This window comes from Podarcis liolepis (assembly GCF_965112155.1).
Source record: "Podarcis liolepis genome assembly, chromosome: 7".
Taxonomy (NCBI): Eukaryota; Metazoa; Chordata; class Lepidosauria; order Squamata; family Lacertidae; genus Podarcis; species Podarcis liolepis.
The window spans coordinates 67,491,902-67,510,468 of record NC_139561.1 but is presented as its reverse complement, the minus strand read 5'-3'; the positions used below and the strand labels follow the sequence as shown (position 1 = coordinate 67,510,468).

Here is an 18,567-nt window from a genome sequence, read left to right as displayed (position 1 = left end):
CAAATAGACCACAACTTTATTGGTTACAGATGTCAGTGGTTTGGCTTAGGTGCAGGTGTGAAGCCAGGCTATGTCTTGACTCTTGCTCGTCTGCAGGGAAGAGTAAATCCACGGATAGGGGGTGCCCTATAACTTTTGTCAGATAGGTCCCTGTAGGGGCTGTGACATGGCCCTAGCCCACGCCCAGGATTTGGACAGTATTCACACCCTGGATCCCTTTAACAGGATACGCTTACTGAGGTGCGGCAGGTGGGGCAACAACCTCCCCTCCAACTAAACAAAGGCTTACCCAATGCCTAACCTCACAAAAGCTGTGGATTGCTACTAGGTAGGTGAAAACCAAATGGCTGGTGTCAATTTGCCACGTGGAAAACATTCCTACCCGGCCCTAACAACATGGTGACTGACAACTGCCATAGCAAGATCATAGCAGAGCAAAGCATGAAAAGAGGGAGCCACAGCCAAAACGACCAGCAGCAACACAAGGCAGATGCACACACCCTCAAAAGCACCCACACAGTAAATGCAAATAAACACGAGCACAGCCGCGGGGAGGGGGGGGCGGAGTTCTCACAAAATCCACAGAGAAGCAAGGTGTGGGGTGTGTGGAGCAAAGGGTTAAGGGGGGGAGAGGTAAGGAGAAGCAACTGGAGACAGGGGATCCAAACGATCTCACCCAATCTTGAGGCTTGTGCTGAAGGGAGACCTCTGAAGCAATGCCTCCTGGCAATTAGCGAGCGGGAAGCCAAAGGCAGAGCAGAAGGGCGGTGGACGCTGCTTCAGCAGCCCAAGGAAAAAACGCGCTGCTCCCCAGCTGTAAGTCGCCCGCCTCACAGCTGATTGCAGGCAGCCGGCCCTGCGGGAAGCGGTGGCTGCAGCCCGGCTGCTAAGCACTGCTGGGGAAGGCAACGAAGTTCAAAACAAAACAAAAGGCTTCTAGAGCAGGAAAAAAACGACCGAAAGAAAACCGCAGGTAAAGCTCGGTGCTGTTCCGAAAAGGCAAGGAAGAGTGAGCGCGCCACGCCAAAATTAAATGGCCCGAGGCCACACCCACCCTGGCCGCAGATTGGCTGGGCGATCCCCAGCACCTAGACAGCATCTTAAAAAGCAGAGACATCACCTCGCCAACAAAGATCCGATAGTTAAAGTTACGGTTTTCCCAGTAGTGATGTATGGAAGTGAGAGCTGGACCATCAAGAAGGCTGATCGCCGAAGAATTGATGCTTTTGAATTATGGTGCTGGAGGAGACTCTTGAGAGTCCCATGGACTGCAAGAAGATCAAACCTTTCCATTCTGAGGGAAATCAGCCCTGAGTGCTCACTGGAAGGACAGATCGTGAAGCTGAGGCTCCAATACTTTGGCCACCTCATGAGAAGAGAAGACTCCCTGGAAAAGCTCCTGATGTTGGGAAAGATGGAGGGCACAAGGAGAAGGGGACGACAGAGGACAAGATGGTTGGACAGTGTTCTCGAAGCTACCAGCATGAGGGAGGCAGTGGAAGACAAGAGTGCCTGGCGGGCTCTGGTCCATGGGGTCACGAAGAGTCGGATGGACACGACTAAACAACAATCCCCAGCACAGATGACGGGCAGGCTGTGACGCGGGGTGGGGGGCAGGCAACGTACCTCCCCCCTACGCTTGAAAACTGGCTGGCTGCAACGCCGTGAACGGACTTCTCAAGCTAAACTGAAACTTAGTAAAATCATCAGTGTTTAATAAAAGATGTAGGAGCCCAGCCCTCCCCCCCCCCCCAAATCTCTGCGAGGCGGAGAGAACGTGCGGCTGAGTGACGGGGCCGGCCTCAGTGGCGTCACCACGCGGGCTCATTAGAACCCTTGATAGAAGGCAGCTTCAGGAACAACGCCGATGCAGCGACGCGATAGGCTGGCCGGACTTCGTCCTGCCCCCCCCCCCGCCGTCCCGGAAGCGGCGCTCCCGCATCCAGGAAGTGACGTCACCCGCCCCCCGGCCCGGAACCTCCCCCTCCTGGTGATGGAGGAAGAGGAGGTTGCGGTGGGGAAGATGAAGCAGTTCCACGGCGGCGTCAGCGTGGGGGTCGGCGGCGGCGCCGGGGGCGCAGGGCTGGATCCGGAGCGCTGCCGCTTCCCTTACTGCGTGGTGTGGACGCCCATTCCCGTGCTCACGTGAGTCACCGCCCCTTCTCGGGACGCCGCGTCGGAGCCCCCTCCCTGCCCCGCTCAGCCTAGCCTACTTCGCAGGGCTGTCAGGAAGGTGAAATGGGGTTTTTTATGGGCGACACAGGCAGTCTTGCAACACTTGCTCTGGGTCTCGCCTACCTCACAGGGCTGTTGTGACGGTAAGATATGGGTTTTGGAAGGAAGCGGGGCTCGAAGTACTGTTGTTTACGGATTGCCCATTAACGAAAAAAGTTCTCTGGGCCGCTCACAAAATAAAACGGAAGGTCGAAATAATGATTTAAGCTTAAATGTGTAAAAGACACAAAGATAGGACCCGGAATTATTGAAGCAATAGCTCCAGTTTTAACGGGGACGGGATGGTGGGGGAGAAGAGGGGGGAAACAGCAGCAGCAGCAGAGGCAAAAGATGTCCCTCTCTGTATTTTCCTAAACACTTTTCTTCAGGGGCAAAATCAAACTTCAGAAGTATGTCAGGTTGTTGGATTATATATAAGACTGTGCTTATTAGAAAATTGTGCTGTATCAAGTAGTTAAGTAGAGCATTGGGATCTGTTCATTTTTGAAATGTTTCCCCCTGTGAAGTAATTTAAAACAAAAAAAAAGTTCAGAATGTGATGTGTTTTTTATTTTTATTATTTTTTTTGTCTACACAGCTGGTACTGTTGCTTGGGTCCATCCCCCCCCCCCCGCGTTTGTTCTAGTAATTTTGTTTCTCCATTGTGGACAGAATCTTTTTTTCCTTTCCTGCTTACAAAAAATAGTACAGGGGGGGGGGTTTCACCTTGGTGCACTTCAGATGAACAGTAGGTTCAGAACAGAAAGACATAAAATAAATGTGTGTACACAGATAGATAGGTCTGGATTTTTAGGATTCAGCTAATCACTAAAATATTGAATATTCCTTAACCCATCTGAGCATTCCACCCTCAAAGCTCTATAACTGCCACCTTAAAAACAGCATAATTTCATCTTTATCAGAATAGCTGATGAAGCTGAAACATTTTGCAACAGAAATTTTTAAAACCCTTCTTGTTAATCACAGCAAAGACACCTCTGACTTTTGCATAGCTTGAATGTAGAAAGATAAGAGTCACATTTGTTGCTTCACCCATTTTGTTGCCTCTGGCCCCAGCCTCGCCTAGTGTGTAGAAAGTTGCCTGCCAGAGAGTGTGGACCTTGGACTGAGAAAGATTCTCCACCCTGATGTAGGAGTTCTGTAGTCAGATCTTTGAATGGAGGCTTTAAAGAAGCCATTGTGAACCCCAACTTGTAGTGCTGGAGAAAGAGATATTCAACATTTTTTCTCCACTGGTCTCATTTTCCTGACCTAAATGTCAGGCGCTCACACCCACCCACAAAATTGCTGCTACTTTTGTATGAGGAAATCTAGGATTATCTGTTTTTCCCCCTTCTGCGGAGCAAATAGGAGCAGGGTGTTGATGTCGGTTTAGATTGGGAAAGAGTTGTCTATGGGGAAAGAGTTAAACACCTGCCCTTGGAGCCAGTGCGCTAATTAAAATCAGTGCTCCACACAGCCGCTTTGAATAGCATTTAAAGAAAAGCTTTGGGATCTTATCACAGGTAACTAAGAGTGTATTTATTGCATTAAGATGGAAGCTGGTCTCAATAACCTTTGAGGTTTCTCCCAGCTCTATGATCTCCCATGTTGTGTCTCTTTGGGCCTTAATGTGGCAGGCTTTGGTGCCTAGACCTAATGCACCCTGGGGTTTAAAAACACAAACATGGTTTAGGAATACAGAAACTATATTTGTCCAGTATTGCAGGTATTTACATAACTCAGAAATTATTTTGAAAACCTGAAGGACAAAAGAAGAAAATGTTCCTTGACTCTTACAGGTCAGAAAAAAGACCCTAAACTTTCTGACCAGGTGTGGGGAACCTATGGTCCTCCAGATGCTGCTGAACTACAACTCCCAACAAACACGGCCAGTGGTCAGGGATGATGGGAGTTGTAGTTCAGTAACATCTGGATAGCCACAGGTTCCCTATTCCTGTTCTAGATCCTTGCACCTCTTCCTTGGTTTTATGCAATCGTTTAGGGCAAACCTCTGGGGCTCCCTGGCCATAAAACTTGTGTGTCTCCTGCAGAGGGTGTCAACTTCTTCAGCTGGTACTGACAGCGTTCTGTAGATTGGCATCTGGGGTATGATGCAGTCCTAACCATATCTACTCAGAAGTAAGTCCCATTTAATTCAGTGGGCCAGCCTTACTTCCAAGTAAGTGGGATTAGAGTTGCAGCCTTAGTTAAAAGGTAAAGGGACCCCTGACCATTAGGTCCAGTCGTGACCGACTCTGGGGTTGTGGCGCTCATCTCGCTTTATTGGCGGAGGGAGCCGGCGTACAGCTTCTGGGTCATGTGGTCAGCATAACTAAGCCGTTTCTGGTGAAGCAGAGCAGCGCACGGAAACGCCGTTTACCTTCCTGCCGGAGCGGTACCTATTTATCTATTTGCACTTTGATGTGCTTTTGAACTGCTAGGTTGGCAGGAGCAGGGACCGAGCAGTGGGAGCTCACCCCGTCGCGGGGATTCGAACCACTGACCTTCTGATTAGCAAACCCTAGGCTCTGTGGTTTAACCCACAGTGCCACCTGCGTCCCTGCAGCCTTAGTTATCTTCTGGCAAATATGCTTGATGGCTTTAAAGACCATGGACTCTGCCCAACTGTTGCTGTACTTTGGGTGGGATTCAATTGCATACCACCATATTAGGTCTCACCATTAGGCTGCTCCTGTGAAATGAATCCATGTCTCCCAAAGACTGGTGGGAATAAAGCCCCAGCTTTCTTCTTCTAGGATGCTTCCAGACTTGCTATTTTTCAAGTGAGATTCAATCACATACTGGCAGATCAGTTGACTGGGAGGCATTGCAGGACAAACCCACCTCCCCAGAAGATCAAACTTAATGGAAAGTGTTAAGTCGTGGGTTGACATAGCAGCCGGCACAGCGATTTCTTCAAGTAGCTCTTTATTGTGGTAAGCTGGAATAAAACTGACTGAGAACAGCTCAGCCGGCCTGTATTTATAGGCAGCCGGCTGTCAACATTGTAACCACCACAGCCCAGAGTTCCCGCCTAAAATAACTGCCGCGGACCTGAGTGAAAACTATCTACAGACCTGAGTGAAAACTATATACAGTATCCCCCTGTTGGCCCAGGGTGAAACTACACTACATAACACCCCTCCCCACCGAGATAAGGCGTTAGTTACAATCGTAATGGTTTCCTTATATACAGCACTACGCGTAATGGTTCAAATAAGCACAAAAGCATATCGGTTACATTTCCCATACTTAGACCAACAGTGATACCTGTCCAACAACATAGTCCTTTAAATACGTTGGGCGCTTGGAAACTCTGCCAGACCGCCGGGGACTGGTAGCCAAGTCCGGAGGGCCACACAGTTCTCGCTGAGGCTGTGGTGCGACCCTAGGTGGCGTTGGAACCAACTCCCCTGGATCCGCTGCTGTGGGTGGAGCCTCCGCAAGTGGAGTGGTCTGAGTCTGTTCTGAAACGGCTTGGTTCGGCTCCACGCTGGCAGCTTGCGAGGGAGGTGTAGGTGGGGCCTCGCCATCTGTACGTGTCTCTTCTGGAGCCGCAAGCGCAGTTGGGGGCACCTCGGTAGTGTCCAAGTCCCCAACCCTGCGCCTAAGCTGGTCTATGTGCCGTCGCCACAAGCGTCCGTCTTCGAGTGCCACCTGGTACGAGCGAGGTCCAGTGACTCCCACTACTGTGGCTGGCACCCAAGGGATGTCCCCCACATAGTTCCGGGCAAAGACCTGGTTTCCTGGGACAAATGACCGTGGTGCGTTGGCACAGCCTGGGGGTTCAGCCACGGCAAAGTCTGGGTGTAGCCGGTCGAGCGGTGACCTGAGGCGGCGGCCCATAAGCAGTTCAGCAGGACTCCTCCCTGTGGCCGCATGAGGGGTGATGTGTTGCACGAACAAGTATTCGGCGACCCGCTCATGCCAGTCTCCCCGGTCCAGGCGCGCCAGTGCCTCTTTTGTCGAGCGCACCATTCTTTCCGCTTGCCCGTTGCTGGATGGATGAAAGGGTGCCGTTAGGGCATGGCGGATGCCCAGTCCCAAAAGATACCGCTCAAACGTGCCTGACGTGAACTGCGGTCCGTTGTCAGAGACAAGGACATCAGGACACCCATGCGTTGCAAACAGGCCTCGCAGCACCCGGATGACAGCTTCGGTAGTGGTGGAGGGCATCAGGGCGACCTCCAGCCATTTGGAATAGGCGTCCACCACTACCATAAAGGTCCGGCCGTGAAAGGGGCCAGCCAGATCGATGTGCACCCTCGACCAGGGTGTCTTTGGCGTCTCCCAGGTGTGTCCCTTAGCTGCCGGTGGTGCAGGCCTCGACTCCTGGCACGCTTGACAGGCGGACACCCAGGCAGTGATGGCATCGTCCATATTAGGCCACCAGACGTAACACCGAGCCAACGCCTTCATTTTGACAATTCCCGGGTGGCCAACGTGCAGAGACTCCAGGACGCGCTGACGGAGTCCCTGGGGAATCACGACGCGGTCTCCCCACAGCAGGCAGCCGCGATGAGCTGAGAGTTCATGTTGTCTGGTTGCGAAGGGCTGGAACTCCGATGCAAAAGGCCCTTGTGGCCACCCCCTCCACACCCAGTTGAGCACCCGGCTGATGGTGCGATCCTGGGCAGATGCGGAGGCCACAGTGGCAGCCGATACAGGCGCTGCCGGAAGATCCTCAATCAGAAGGAGCGATGAAGCTGGAGCCGGGTCTTCCACAAATGCTGGAAGAGGGCAACGGCTGAGGGCGTCGGCATGGCCCATCGATTTCCCCGGGCGATGGATGAGCCGGTAGTGGTAGGCAGCCAGGAAAACAGTCCATCGCAGCATGCGTGGTGAGAGGACCGGTGGAGTTGGACGATCACCGGCGAGGAGGCCCAGGAGTGGCTTGTGGTCAGTGATGAGGTCAAAAGTCCTGCCATAGAGGTATTCATGGAACCTCTTCACTCCAGCCACAAGTGCCAATGCCTCCTTGTCGAGCTGGCTGTAATTCCGTTCCGTCGGAGATAGTGTCCTGGAAAAGTAGGCGAGCGGTGCTTCTCTTCCATCTGGAAAACGGTGACTAAGGACAGCACCGATGCCAAAAGGTGAGGCGTCGCAGGCAAGGACCAGCGGCCTGGATTCACTGTACTGTACCAGCACACTGTCTGAAGAAAGGAGAGCCTTGACCGCGTTGAAGGCCGCCGTCTCCCGATGACCCCAGGCCCAAGGCGTCTTAGTGCTAAGGAGTCGGTGAAGAGGCTCAGCCACTGTGGCTTTGTGGGGCAGGAACATGTTATAAAAGTTCAGCAGCCCCAGGAATGCCTGCAACTCCGTTTTGTTCTTTGGGGTGGGGGCCTGCTGGATAGCGCGGATCTTGGATGTGGTTGGATGAAGACCGGAGGCATCGATAAGATAGCCCAGGAACTCTACCTGTGGAACGGCGATCTGGCACTTCTCCCTCTTTACCTTGAGCCCGGCCTCCTGGAACCTGGTCAGCACGGCACGGAGGCGCTCGAACAGCTGCTGGTGTGAGTCTGCAGACACCAAGACGTCATCAAAATATGGTACCACGCCCGGAAGCCCTTGCAGGAGACGCTCCATAAGGCTTTGGAAGATGCCAGGAGCCACACTCACCCCGAACTGCAACCGGCGGCAACGGAATGCCCCCCGGTGGGTGACGATCGTCTGGGCTTCAGCAGTGGCATCATCAACTGGCAGTTGTTGATAGGCTTGGGCAAGGTCCAGCTTAGCGAAGACCTTACCCTCACCCAGGGAATGCAGCAGGTGTTGGACAACAGGAACCGGATAAGCATGCTGCTGAAGTGCCTTGTTGATCGTGCACTTGTAGTCAGCGCAGATTCTCACCGACCCATCTGGCTTGACAGGCGTGACGATGGGGGTTTCCCACTTTGCGTGGTCAACCGGCTCCAAAACTCCTTGGGCAATCAGTTTGTCCAGTTGTTCGTCCACCTTAGCCTTGAGAGCAAAGGGAACCCGGCGTGGCTTTAGCTTGATGGGGGCGACTTGTGGATCAAGGCTAAAGGAGATGGGCGTACCTGTATATTGGCCCAAGGTGCCGTCAAAAACCTCGGCAAAGTCTTTGACCAGACCCTCAGTCTCTGCGTTAGAGATGCAGTTGATGCCGGTGACTTCCAGGCCGAGGGCATCAAACCAGTCTAGCCCTAGGAGGCTTGGCCGGATCTAGCTGTGCTCTGATGTCCATCAATCCCATCCTCGTCGCCAGTGTTAAGTCGTGGGTTGACATAGCAGCCGGCACAGCGATTTCTTCAAGTAGCTCTTTATTGTGGTAAGCTGGAATAAAACTGACTGAGAACAGCTCAGCCGGCCTGTATTTATAGGCAGCCGGCTGTCAACATTGTAACCACCACAGCCCAGAGTTCCCGCCTAAAATAACTGCCGCGGACCTGAGTGAAAACTATCTACAGACCTGAGTGAAAACTATATACAGTATCCCCCTGTTGGCCCAGGGTGAAACTACACTACATAACAGAAAGTGTGTGGTGACACTTGCTTTGGCACAACATTGTCTAACCTCCCCAAAACAAATCAGGATGAATGTTCAATAAATGAATTGTCTGCAACTGCCCCTAGGTTACAAGGGCTTTCTTCCACCAGATCACCTGGAGATGATTCCTACTTATCTACTTGTGGCATGGAAAGTAGTTGTTTAGAAGCCTGTGTGTAGCCTGTTCAGGAGGAATACATATAGTCTACAACCATTCAGAGCACAGGGAACTTTGAAACAGGAAAAAGACCAAATATCCCATCTGATTTGTGCCCAGGTTAGGTCCTGTTGGCTTTGATGGACTGTCAGAATTGTCGCTGTCTCTCACCCTGTTCAGTCCTGTCAGGCCACGGCCTTGGGCAGCCACTGCAGCATCTTTTTAGCAACTTACCTTCAAGGACAAAAAACTAGGCCCCCTGATACTTTCTTTTCTTCTTTTGGTAGATGGCTGTTCCCCATTATTGGTCACATGGGCATTTGTACCTCAGCTGGAGTCATCCGGGACTTTGCAGGGCCATACTATGTCTCGGTAAGTAGAAGCTTGTTCCTGTGGCTTTGTTGGCAACCACTGAGTCGTGGCCAGTCCTGCTGTTCCACTATCGCAGCAGTACTCTTGCTTTCTCCTCTTCTCAGCAGCCGCACCCCTGCGCACCCTCAAAATCTGCTCCAGGGGGTTGGAGGACCCTCCAGAGCTGATTCTGAGGGCACATGGGGAGGGGAATTCCTAGTTGCCTGTGATAACCTGGAAAGTGGTTAAATAACAAGACTGAGTTGAGATTCATCCAGGTGGTCATGTAAAGAATAAGACTGGGCTCTCCACCACCAGTTGCTCCTTCCTCTTGTACACGAAACCTGGAGGCTATAACAGTGCAATCATATACTTCTCTACTCAAAAGCAAGTTCTCTTGAGTTCAGTGGGATGTATTCTCAGCTAAGTGTGTATAGATTTCCAGGGTTAGTTTCCTTTTCCTTCCAGTACTAGCTCCAAAGAGCTCTGAAAATTCATGTTTGGTTACTAGTTTCAGAATGTTCTGAAGCAGACAGATGCACAAACGTCTTGGCCTCTCTCTATCTCTCGAGAGATAATAAGCATTGAAGAAGACAATCCTGTTCCAAGTGTCCCAGCAAATTTAGGAAAAGAAAACATGAAGGGGGGCTGGTGGTGGGAGAGGGGGGGCGCAGTAGCTAATTTGTCTGACTTATGTGTCAGCAATATTTCAAACTGGAGTAAGTCTTTTGGCATCAAGCACATCCAAACATCTATTCTATTGACTAGAACAGAATGGTGTGTTTTTCAAGTCAATCTTCAACAAGGGGAGGGGCCCTTGTAGGGAAGGTTTCTGTGGGCGTTAACAGCCCCTGTTGTAATTCCTCAGAACCCAAGATTATGTATTTAGTAATATGAATTTCTTTATTCTATGCTACTCAGGAAATAAAGTGTGTTTATTATTTTCCCTCCTACTCTCTCTAGGAAGACAACATGGCTTTTGGGAGGCCTGTAAAGTAAGTGCTGTTTTCTCTCCGCCCTTTCCTGATGCATGTACTTGCAAAGAAACTGTATCCACAGAAAAGCTGAGCAATGCATGCCGTATTTTAGCTATTAAGGCAGACTAAAAATTCAGATTGCAGCAGAGAACTGGGACCTGTGCTTCTCAGTGAGGAGCATAACATGAAATCTCTCCTTAAACAGAAAACCTGCAGCCGTCTGAGGTTCCAGTGTAATAATAATATTTCTGCTGCTTTGAGAATAGATGGAATGTAATTTATTGGTGTCCACAGACTAAGACAAAAAGCTGCTGAAACTTCTGAATGAACAGAATCCTTTTGGGAGATTCCAAATCTGTAATCCTTATGGGGGAGACAACTATCAGACCTCTTCAAAGCTACACCCCCCCCCCCTTTTTGCCCAGATCCAAGCATAAGGAGCAGGAAGGGCTAGAAGATGCAGATCCCCAATACATTGGCAATCCTCTTTGGGGAACCATCTTATTTACAGCTTCTGAAATTCCACCCATGCACTTTCTATATTGTGTGTGTGCAGCAGTAAGGGCTGGAAACAAGTTTAAGTAGGGAAAGGGTTTCTCAGGATGATAAATGCTGCATCCAGTTATAATTTCTGCACTTCCATTACCTAAGCACAAGTAATGGCTGATGAATGCACACACAGCACAAGCACGCATACACACAGCCTTGCTTTCAGAGTTTCTGGATCTAAATTTGCAGAGATGTCATTTGAAAATCCTACGAGCAACAGAATTTATTAGAAAGGAGAATGTTGTGTGTGGGGAGGGAGCAGGTTGTTGAAAACAAACATGTGAACTGGCATCTTTAGTTCTCGTCTCTCTCTATCCCCACCCCCTTTTCCCAGATACTGGAAGCTGGATCCCAGCAAAGTGTATTCCTGTGGCCCTAATGCTTGGGATACTGCGGTGCACGATGCCTCTGAGGAATACAAGCACCGTATGGTGAGGTGACTTCAGTACTCAAATCGGCAGGGTCACATGCACCTAGAATTGGTTTGGGGCTGGGAGGGCAGAGTCAGGCTCTTGCTGCTGATCAAGAAACCTTTTGGAAACACAAGCTTGCTTGCCAGCTACTGAAGAGAAACAAGGAGTTGTTTTAGATGAGCCCTTCTAACTGTGAAAACCCTGCATCGCAGACCGGCAACCTGTGGTCTTCTCAGATGTTGTCACACTCCAACTCCCATAAGTCCCAGCTAGTTGTTTTAGATTGTTTCTAATACTGTTCTTACTGCTGTAGCCTGCCCTGGGACCTTAGGCTGAAGGGTGGGTAATGAATATGTATTTAATAATAAAAGTATCGTCAGCAGTGTGCTTTTTACCATTTCAGCACAACCTCTGCTGTGACAACTGCCACTCTCACGTAGCCCTGGCCTTAAACCTCATGCGATATGACAACAGCACTTCCTGGAATATGGTCAAACTTTGCTTCCTCTCCCTTCTATACGGAAAGTACGTAAGGTGAGTAGAAAGCTTGACTGTTGCTGTGAATACTGTGGCGTGCAGAGGTGCAGACTTTGATCAAGGGCCTTGATCTCCACCAAGCTTCTGCAGTACGTAGCAGCCTGGTGACCGGTTATGTTTATTGGGATTTGAAAACTATTTGGCTCATAGAATCTGATGGTGCTTGCAACATCAAGCCCTTCTGGACGGCAGGTTTGGTCCCAGGGTCAACAGCAAGCCCTTGTGATGAGTGGCCAACTTTATGGACAGGAAGTTGGTGGCTGTGGGCAAAACCTCCTGGGAACTTCACTTGCGCAGTTGAGAAAGCACAGCCAAGTGTGCATGCACACCAAAGCTCACACCAATAACAAACTTAGTTGGTCTCTCAGGTGCTACTGGAAGGAAAAAATATATTATTATTTTGTTTCGACTATGGCAGACCAATACGGCTACCTACCTGTAGCCAGTTAATGTATTTTCTCCAACTATTCTTTTCTAAAGTACAGCTTGGAAACTGAGCTTTCCTGTGCTGGAAAAAAACCCCGAGTTACCTAGTATTTATGCAGATTTAAGTAGGGCTGAGCTTAAATTGCACACAAACACTTTCACCACCTTGTACGCAGGTTGGAAATAGCCTACCCTCCCACCCTAATCCTGGGAACTGTAGAGTCCCAAGATTCTTTGGGGAAAGCTGCGTGCTTTGAATGTATGGCACAACCTTCCTTAACAGGCTTAAGTAAAGCCGAGATGACTGGCACAGCTTGTTTCCCTCCTGTGCTTCCAGTTTCCCAACACCCCTCTCCAGTTTCTGCCCCATCTCCTTCATGGTCCCACCTGCCTCTTACTCGCCCTGCTTCCTCTCTTGTTCTCTAAATCTCTCTTTCTCTCCCTTGCAGCATAGGGGGCTTTGTGAAGACCTGGCTTCCTTTCATCCTCTTTTTGGGGATTATCCTGATAGTCAGCCTGACTCTTCACATGCGATGATGGACAACGCCAGCGTTCTCCCCTCTTTTGAAGTCAAATCTTGAAAACTCTGGCTCTCTGAGCCCAGGAAGGCTGTGGAAGTAAGCTGCGTGGCCCAGAAACCTGCAGAAAAGAAGTGCTGCGTAATAACAACTCTTCCTTTATCCTGTTGGACTTTCTTTTCTTCCCTCCCCGCCCCCCTTTTCTTCCACATAATTCTTCCCTTCAGACATCAAGGGAAAGGGGGGAACCACCGCACCTTGCTTCTCGCCAAAGGTCTCTTCTGGTTCAAAGTTCCTGCCTAGGGATGCACAACCTGGATTTGGATTTGTAGGTGGTGCGGCGAGGACTTTGGGCACGTCGCAGTAGGCGCCGGGGCTGGTTGTAAGCTTCCCCAATCTCTCGCAGAAAGCTTCTCGGTGGCACTTTATGAGGAATGATAGCAGTGGATGCTGTGGGTTGTGGGTTGGAGTTGGAGGGGTTTGGTTTTTAAATCTGCTTGCGCTGGTAAATGGGGTTTGTGGCATTCTTGGTCGTAACAGTGTTCCTATGGCAGGGTACCGCAGCGATTGGCAGCCTGAAATGACAGCCTCGTTGCTCAGGAGAGCTGGGGTTGCCTTCAGTCTTCTCTTCTGCAGATAGGACTTTTTACCATAGCGTGGAGGTTATGTCCTCTTCTCCTTTGCACAAGAAGTGCATTTTCTTTTTGTTTGCTTTTAATTTGGTGCTCCTCGGAAATGCCATTGTTCTGAAAGCAGCTGATTCCTCTACCCCCCCCCCACAAGGTCCCACCAACCTAAGTGATATTTGGTGCAGTCGTTTCCAAGGGTGACCTTGAGCTGTTCTTGTTGAGAGTTCTATTAAGACATCTTGGTCTGCTTCATAAAACCAGTTCCCAAAGATTTTTTGCACACGTGTGTGATAGAAACAGAGTGTTCTACCCACCTGATGGTTAAACTCTATGGCTTATAACGTGGTTCTGCACAACACTGTGCCTTGAAAGACTCCAGAAGCAAAACTCGCCCCTGGGAGATGCCTGATCTAACCCAGCGAAGCTGGAAGTCCTACCAGTATGAAGTCTGTTCTGAAGGGAAGAGAACCATTCATTCAAGAGCCAAGTTCTCTCGTACTGCTTTCCAGGTAACCTGAAAACAGGGCAGTCTTCAGCAACCTGGTGACCACGTTAGGTTTTGCACTGCAGCTCCCATCAGTCCCAGCTAGCACATACTGCCCGGGGCTGATGGGAGTTGTAGTCAAAATATCTGGAGGGCACCAGGTTGGCGAAGGCTGCACTAGAAAATTGTGTGCCGCCCACTTAATTTTGGCCTTGGCCCATGTAGCAATGAAAAGCGCAGTCTTTCTCCTCCTTTTTTTAACTGAAGGGGACGGAAAGTGCTACACTGCTCTGCTGCATGCCACCCCCTCCCACCCTCCCCTCCCCATGCTAATCTCCACCCTTTCCAGTCGTCTTTCGCACACTCCCTGGCGTGCCAAGTACTTTGCACTGTGCAAAGGAGCAGCGCATTGTCTTCCCCTTGAAACACCTGCGTCCGAGCAGGTCCTCTTGGGTGTCGGACTCTTGCCATTTCAACCATGAACAACGGCAGCTGTAGAAAGCCGATCAGTAAGCTCTAGGCTGATTGGAGATCAAAGGTCTTAGATCAAAGTGAATGCGTGCGGTGGCCTATCCCGCTGCCCCTCTACCCCATCGCTTACACTCCCACACCCAGCGGGGATTCTAGTTCTGAGGGAAATAATAAACCAGATCCACTGAACAGAGACTCTATCCCTCCCTCCCTCCCTGCTCTCGTGTGTGTGTGTGTGTGCGCGCGCGCTGGAGTGGGGGGAATCTTGCAGTGATTTGCCAAAAAAACAACAGCTCCAGGAAACCCAAGCAACTCACAGACCTGGCGCTCACAGCCAACTTCCTTTCTACAGTAGCAGTAGCCTCAACTGGTCTTTTGAGTCAATTAAAAAGTGCTTTGCTGACATGATGCAACTATACAAGCTTTGCCACATGATAAAGTTGGCAATAGATGCAGCAGGAGCAAAGATGCCAGAAACTCCCATCACTCCTTTCCCTCCTTCCCTCTCTCGCTCCCTTCCCCCCCCCCCTAGCATTCTCATAATATTTCTACATTCTTGAACAGCCTGCTTAGCAGTGAAGAGAGGTGGCCAATTGGGAAGACAGTGGAACTTCTCCAACGCACCCCAGAAGTCAAATGTGCTAACCTACTAAAGGCACAGAGAAGTTACGAATCTAGGTCTTGAATCCCACTCCAAAGGATTTCCTTGTTGCAGCCAAGGGATGGGAATGGTGGGCACCGATAACTGATGGGAAGCTACTGACCTCTCCCCTGCCTGCCCCCAACACACACTGCAGGTCTTCTTTGGTGAGTTTTTAAGTGGTTGCTGAACTCTGCCCCTTATGACAAAGCCACCACTTCACTCCACCGTGGTCCCGAATTTCAGCCCTGCCTTTGTTTACCGTACTGCTGGAAAAACCTGAAACTGTTGGCATGGCCATGGCAGTGGGTGGGAATGTGGGTTTAGTGGAAGAAATAAAATTGGGACATCCTTACCACAAGCCCGTATAGCACGCAAACCACGACCCCGCAGAATGAATTGGCCCTCCTCTTTTCAGCACTTTAGTTGCCACTCATTTTTGAATGCTGTGCTGCCCACTTAACGCCACCTCTTTAGGGCAAGGGTGTGAGTTACAACCTTCCTCTAAGGGGAAGCCCTTCCGTGCAGGGATTTTTGACACCAGTGTGTCACTCATAGGGTGCAGCACAGAGGGTTTCTTCATGTGCGTGTATGCGCTAGCATACAGCTGTTGCCTCCCATTTCTTTCCAGAAATTTGCTGGTTGTAGGGACAGTGAGAAACCTGTGGTTTAGAGGTCATTGTATGCCACTGTCTCTGCGCGCATTCTGCATTCCCATCGGCTAGATGTCTTCAGAGATTTGGTTAGGTGCCAAGGTTCTTCTCAAAGGTGTCATTGTTTATTTGGTACCTACCCCGTTGAGGCTTTCTAGGGTTCTTGCTTTTTGTTTTGTTACATTCCAGCCTCTTCAGTTTCCTTTCTTCTCTGGAAGCTTCATTGATGTGCCACTTGGGGTTCCCCCTCTCTCCCCTCCCCTCCTTTGCTGATGATTAGCCAGATGGGCCTCTGTCCTGTGAGTCGTTTCTCCAGGGGGTGCTGGATTCCTTTGTATATACTGAACTCTGCTGCTGTGATTTCATAATCCCGATGATGGTGAAAAATAAATGCATTTCTGTGTATGTCTCCAAGCAGTGGTGGCTTCATTGTTCAGGCTGCCTCTTTCCCTCCCTCCAGCTGTCGGGGAGGAGAGAAGGGCTTGTGTTCAGAATTGATGAGAGCTCAGCGGCTGCATGGCTATGATCAAACTCACCGTAGAGAAATTAACGTTTACTCCCCCCCCCTCCAATAAGGTGGATCCTCATGATGAGCATATTTAAATTCTATAATTCTGTAACATTTTTGAAGTGAAGGGAAGGTTACCATCCTGTTTTTATCTCTTCTGTTTTAGAAAGCAGAATAGTTTACAAGGGCATTCCTAGTGGATATCCAAACCAAGCACATCTACTTAACAGTCCCTCCAAAAATGGTGTTCTTTTGCAGGTTTATTCTACAACATTACAGTGGTACCTCGGGTTAAGAACTTAATTCGTTTTGGAGGTCCGTTCTTAACCTGACGTACCACTTTAGCTAATGGGGCCTCCCACTGCTGCCGCACAATTTCTGTTCTCATCCTGAAGCAAAGTTCTTAACCCAAGGTACTATTTCTAGATTAGCGGAGTCTGTAACCTGAGGTACCACTGTACTATTATCACATATTACTATTACCTTCATCCTAAGGTCTTAGTTGAAAACAACTAAAAATTACGAAATCAAGGTGGGTCCTAAAAATATACATCTCACATCTCCAAAGCCTGGGTGGACAGATGTGTTTTAGTTAAGGATTGTGCACGTATTACTGCTTACTCTGGTGCCGGTGCACTGCTGTTCAGAGCCATGTACACAAGAAATTAGCCACAAACCATATGTACCCTGTAATTTCTTGAGAAATGCTCCCGTCTGGTGCTCAAACCAGATTCCACCGGATTCAAAAACAGAACTTGCTATTAGGCTGAGGCATTTTAGACCCGAGTCAGCCATTGCACATGCTCAGATGACAGCTTCATTGAATAGGAGTTTGGGAGGGGAGCTTGCAGGTGTGAGGACGCAACTCAGGTACAGCAACTTAAAAGACACGAAATGCAGCACATGGGGCAGGGGGGGATTATCTCACTGTGGGGTGTGTGAACAGAAGCCCATTGATGGGGCGGGGGGGGGGGAGGTTTGAGAGGAGACGACCCCATTTTCAATGGGCTTACAATTTCCATTGGAATGTGCTTTCAGGAAATATGGGCAAGGTACCCCTTGACCCTGTTAGGGGCTTGTTTTGTATGCATGAATCAAGTGGAACCTGCAACATTGGAGGATTTTGCCAAGGTTTAAGCCAGCCCAAGCAATTGTTACCCCCACACGTTCCAGTGCGTTTTCCTATAACTTTTCTAAGTCAGGGGTGGGGGGACAGATTAATTGCACAAGAATGCCAGTCACTTTAGTTGCACAGCCAGAACTTGCCAGCACATGCTGGAATTCCACCTGCAAATTAGAAACAGTCTAGAAGTGCCCTCAGGAATTTCCCATCTTGCCGTTGCTTCCTACTGTGCAGAAGACGTGTGTGTGGAAAGGAAAGGTGAGGGGTCCTTCATATGTGGCTGGGTGGAGGCAGAAATTCTGTTCACTTCTCATTTTAGTATGAAGCTACGTACATTGCGCCTTCTGAAACAAAATTTACCTCTCCGCATTTGCATTTCCTTGAATTTGGCAATGTAGTTCAACCCACCAAAAATATACATGTATTGGGGAAAAGTTTCAATCTAAAAAGCACACGAGTTAAAATAGCTTACAAACATTGTATCAGGGGAGAGTTGCTTGCAAAAAATATATATACAAAATACAGTCGGAATTGCACTGAAAAATGTTTGCTGTGGAAAAACGTGTGCTAAAATGCTGGTGCGTTTTCCATCGAGAAGAAAAGAGTATTAATTGGCAAAAGGATGCAGACGTGGAGAACTGAAATTAACACGGGGGGGAAATGAGAGCCTGAAATTGACAAGAACTGTCCATCCTTGCTAGCAGCAAAGCTGCCTTGATCTTCAGTTGCTCGCTCTCTACTTGCATTTATTGGTTTAGATGTCAAGGGCCCCCCTGTCCATGGAGACCTCACACTGGCAGGATGGCTAAGCTAAGCACTGACATTGCCCCTAATTAAAAGCAGGTTGCTTTTAGTTGGCTGGCTTCATCCCTGAAACCCTGCAGCTTCCCTTTATTAAAGTTCCTCTAAACCGCTGCCTCCTTGGACCAGCAGTTCACACACTTTGCTGTTGTTTCCACCTCCAGTGTCACAGCCTTGATTGATTACAAAGTCTGTGTCCCGGCTGACATTTGGGTTATTAGATCACGACTGCATGCTTTTGATGCAAATTGGACAAGTCATGGGAGCAAGTAGGCTTGAGTTCAGATCATGACACAAGCTCAGCCTCCTCATGTGTTATTTCTTTTCATTTATTCAATTTTTAAAACAAGATTTAGTAGCCACTTGATCAAAAAACAAAACCACGTGCTTAAGCAGTTTGCACAAAACAATGTAAAATGTCTGAAAGAAAACGCTCTGGAAATCAAGTTTAAAGGCAAATAGACATGAACATTTATTAAAGCATAGGAAAAAAGCAATGGTTTTAAAAGCAGGCCTCATCTGCGCCATACATTTTTAAAGTAATATGCCACTTTAAGTAATCCTGGCTTCCCACAAAGAATCCTGGGAGCTGCATCTTG

The 18,567-nt window shown here is 49.3% G+C and overlaps 1 protein-coding gene and 1 long non-coding RNA gene across 2 annotated transcripts; both read left to right on the top strand.

Moving 5' to 3' along the window:
• Positions 1-1,638: 1,638 nt before the first annotated feature.
• Positions 1,639-15,950, top strand: TMEM222 (transmembrane protein 222). The gene is made up of 6 exons (XM_083512043.1): positions 1,639-2,145; positions 9,176-9,260; positions 10,203-10,234; positions 11,100-11,196; positions 11,582-11,712; positions 12,591-15,950. The coding sequence occupies exons 1-6, from the start codon at positions 1,868-1,870 to the stop codon at positions 12,676-12,678; spliced, it is 711 nt and encodes a 236-aa protein (XP_083368169.1). The 5' UTR covers positions 1,639-1,867; the 3' UTR covers positions 12,679-15,950.
• Positions 2,152-9,169, top strand: LOC310710844. The gene is made up of 3 exons (XR_014528265.1): positions 2,152-2,233; positions 4,017-5,099; positions 8,717-9,169. It is a non-coding gene; the product is annotated as an uncharacterized lncRNA (long non-coding RNA).
• Positions 15,951-18,567: the final 2,617 nt, after the last annotated feature.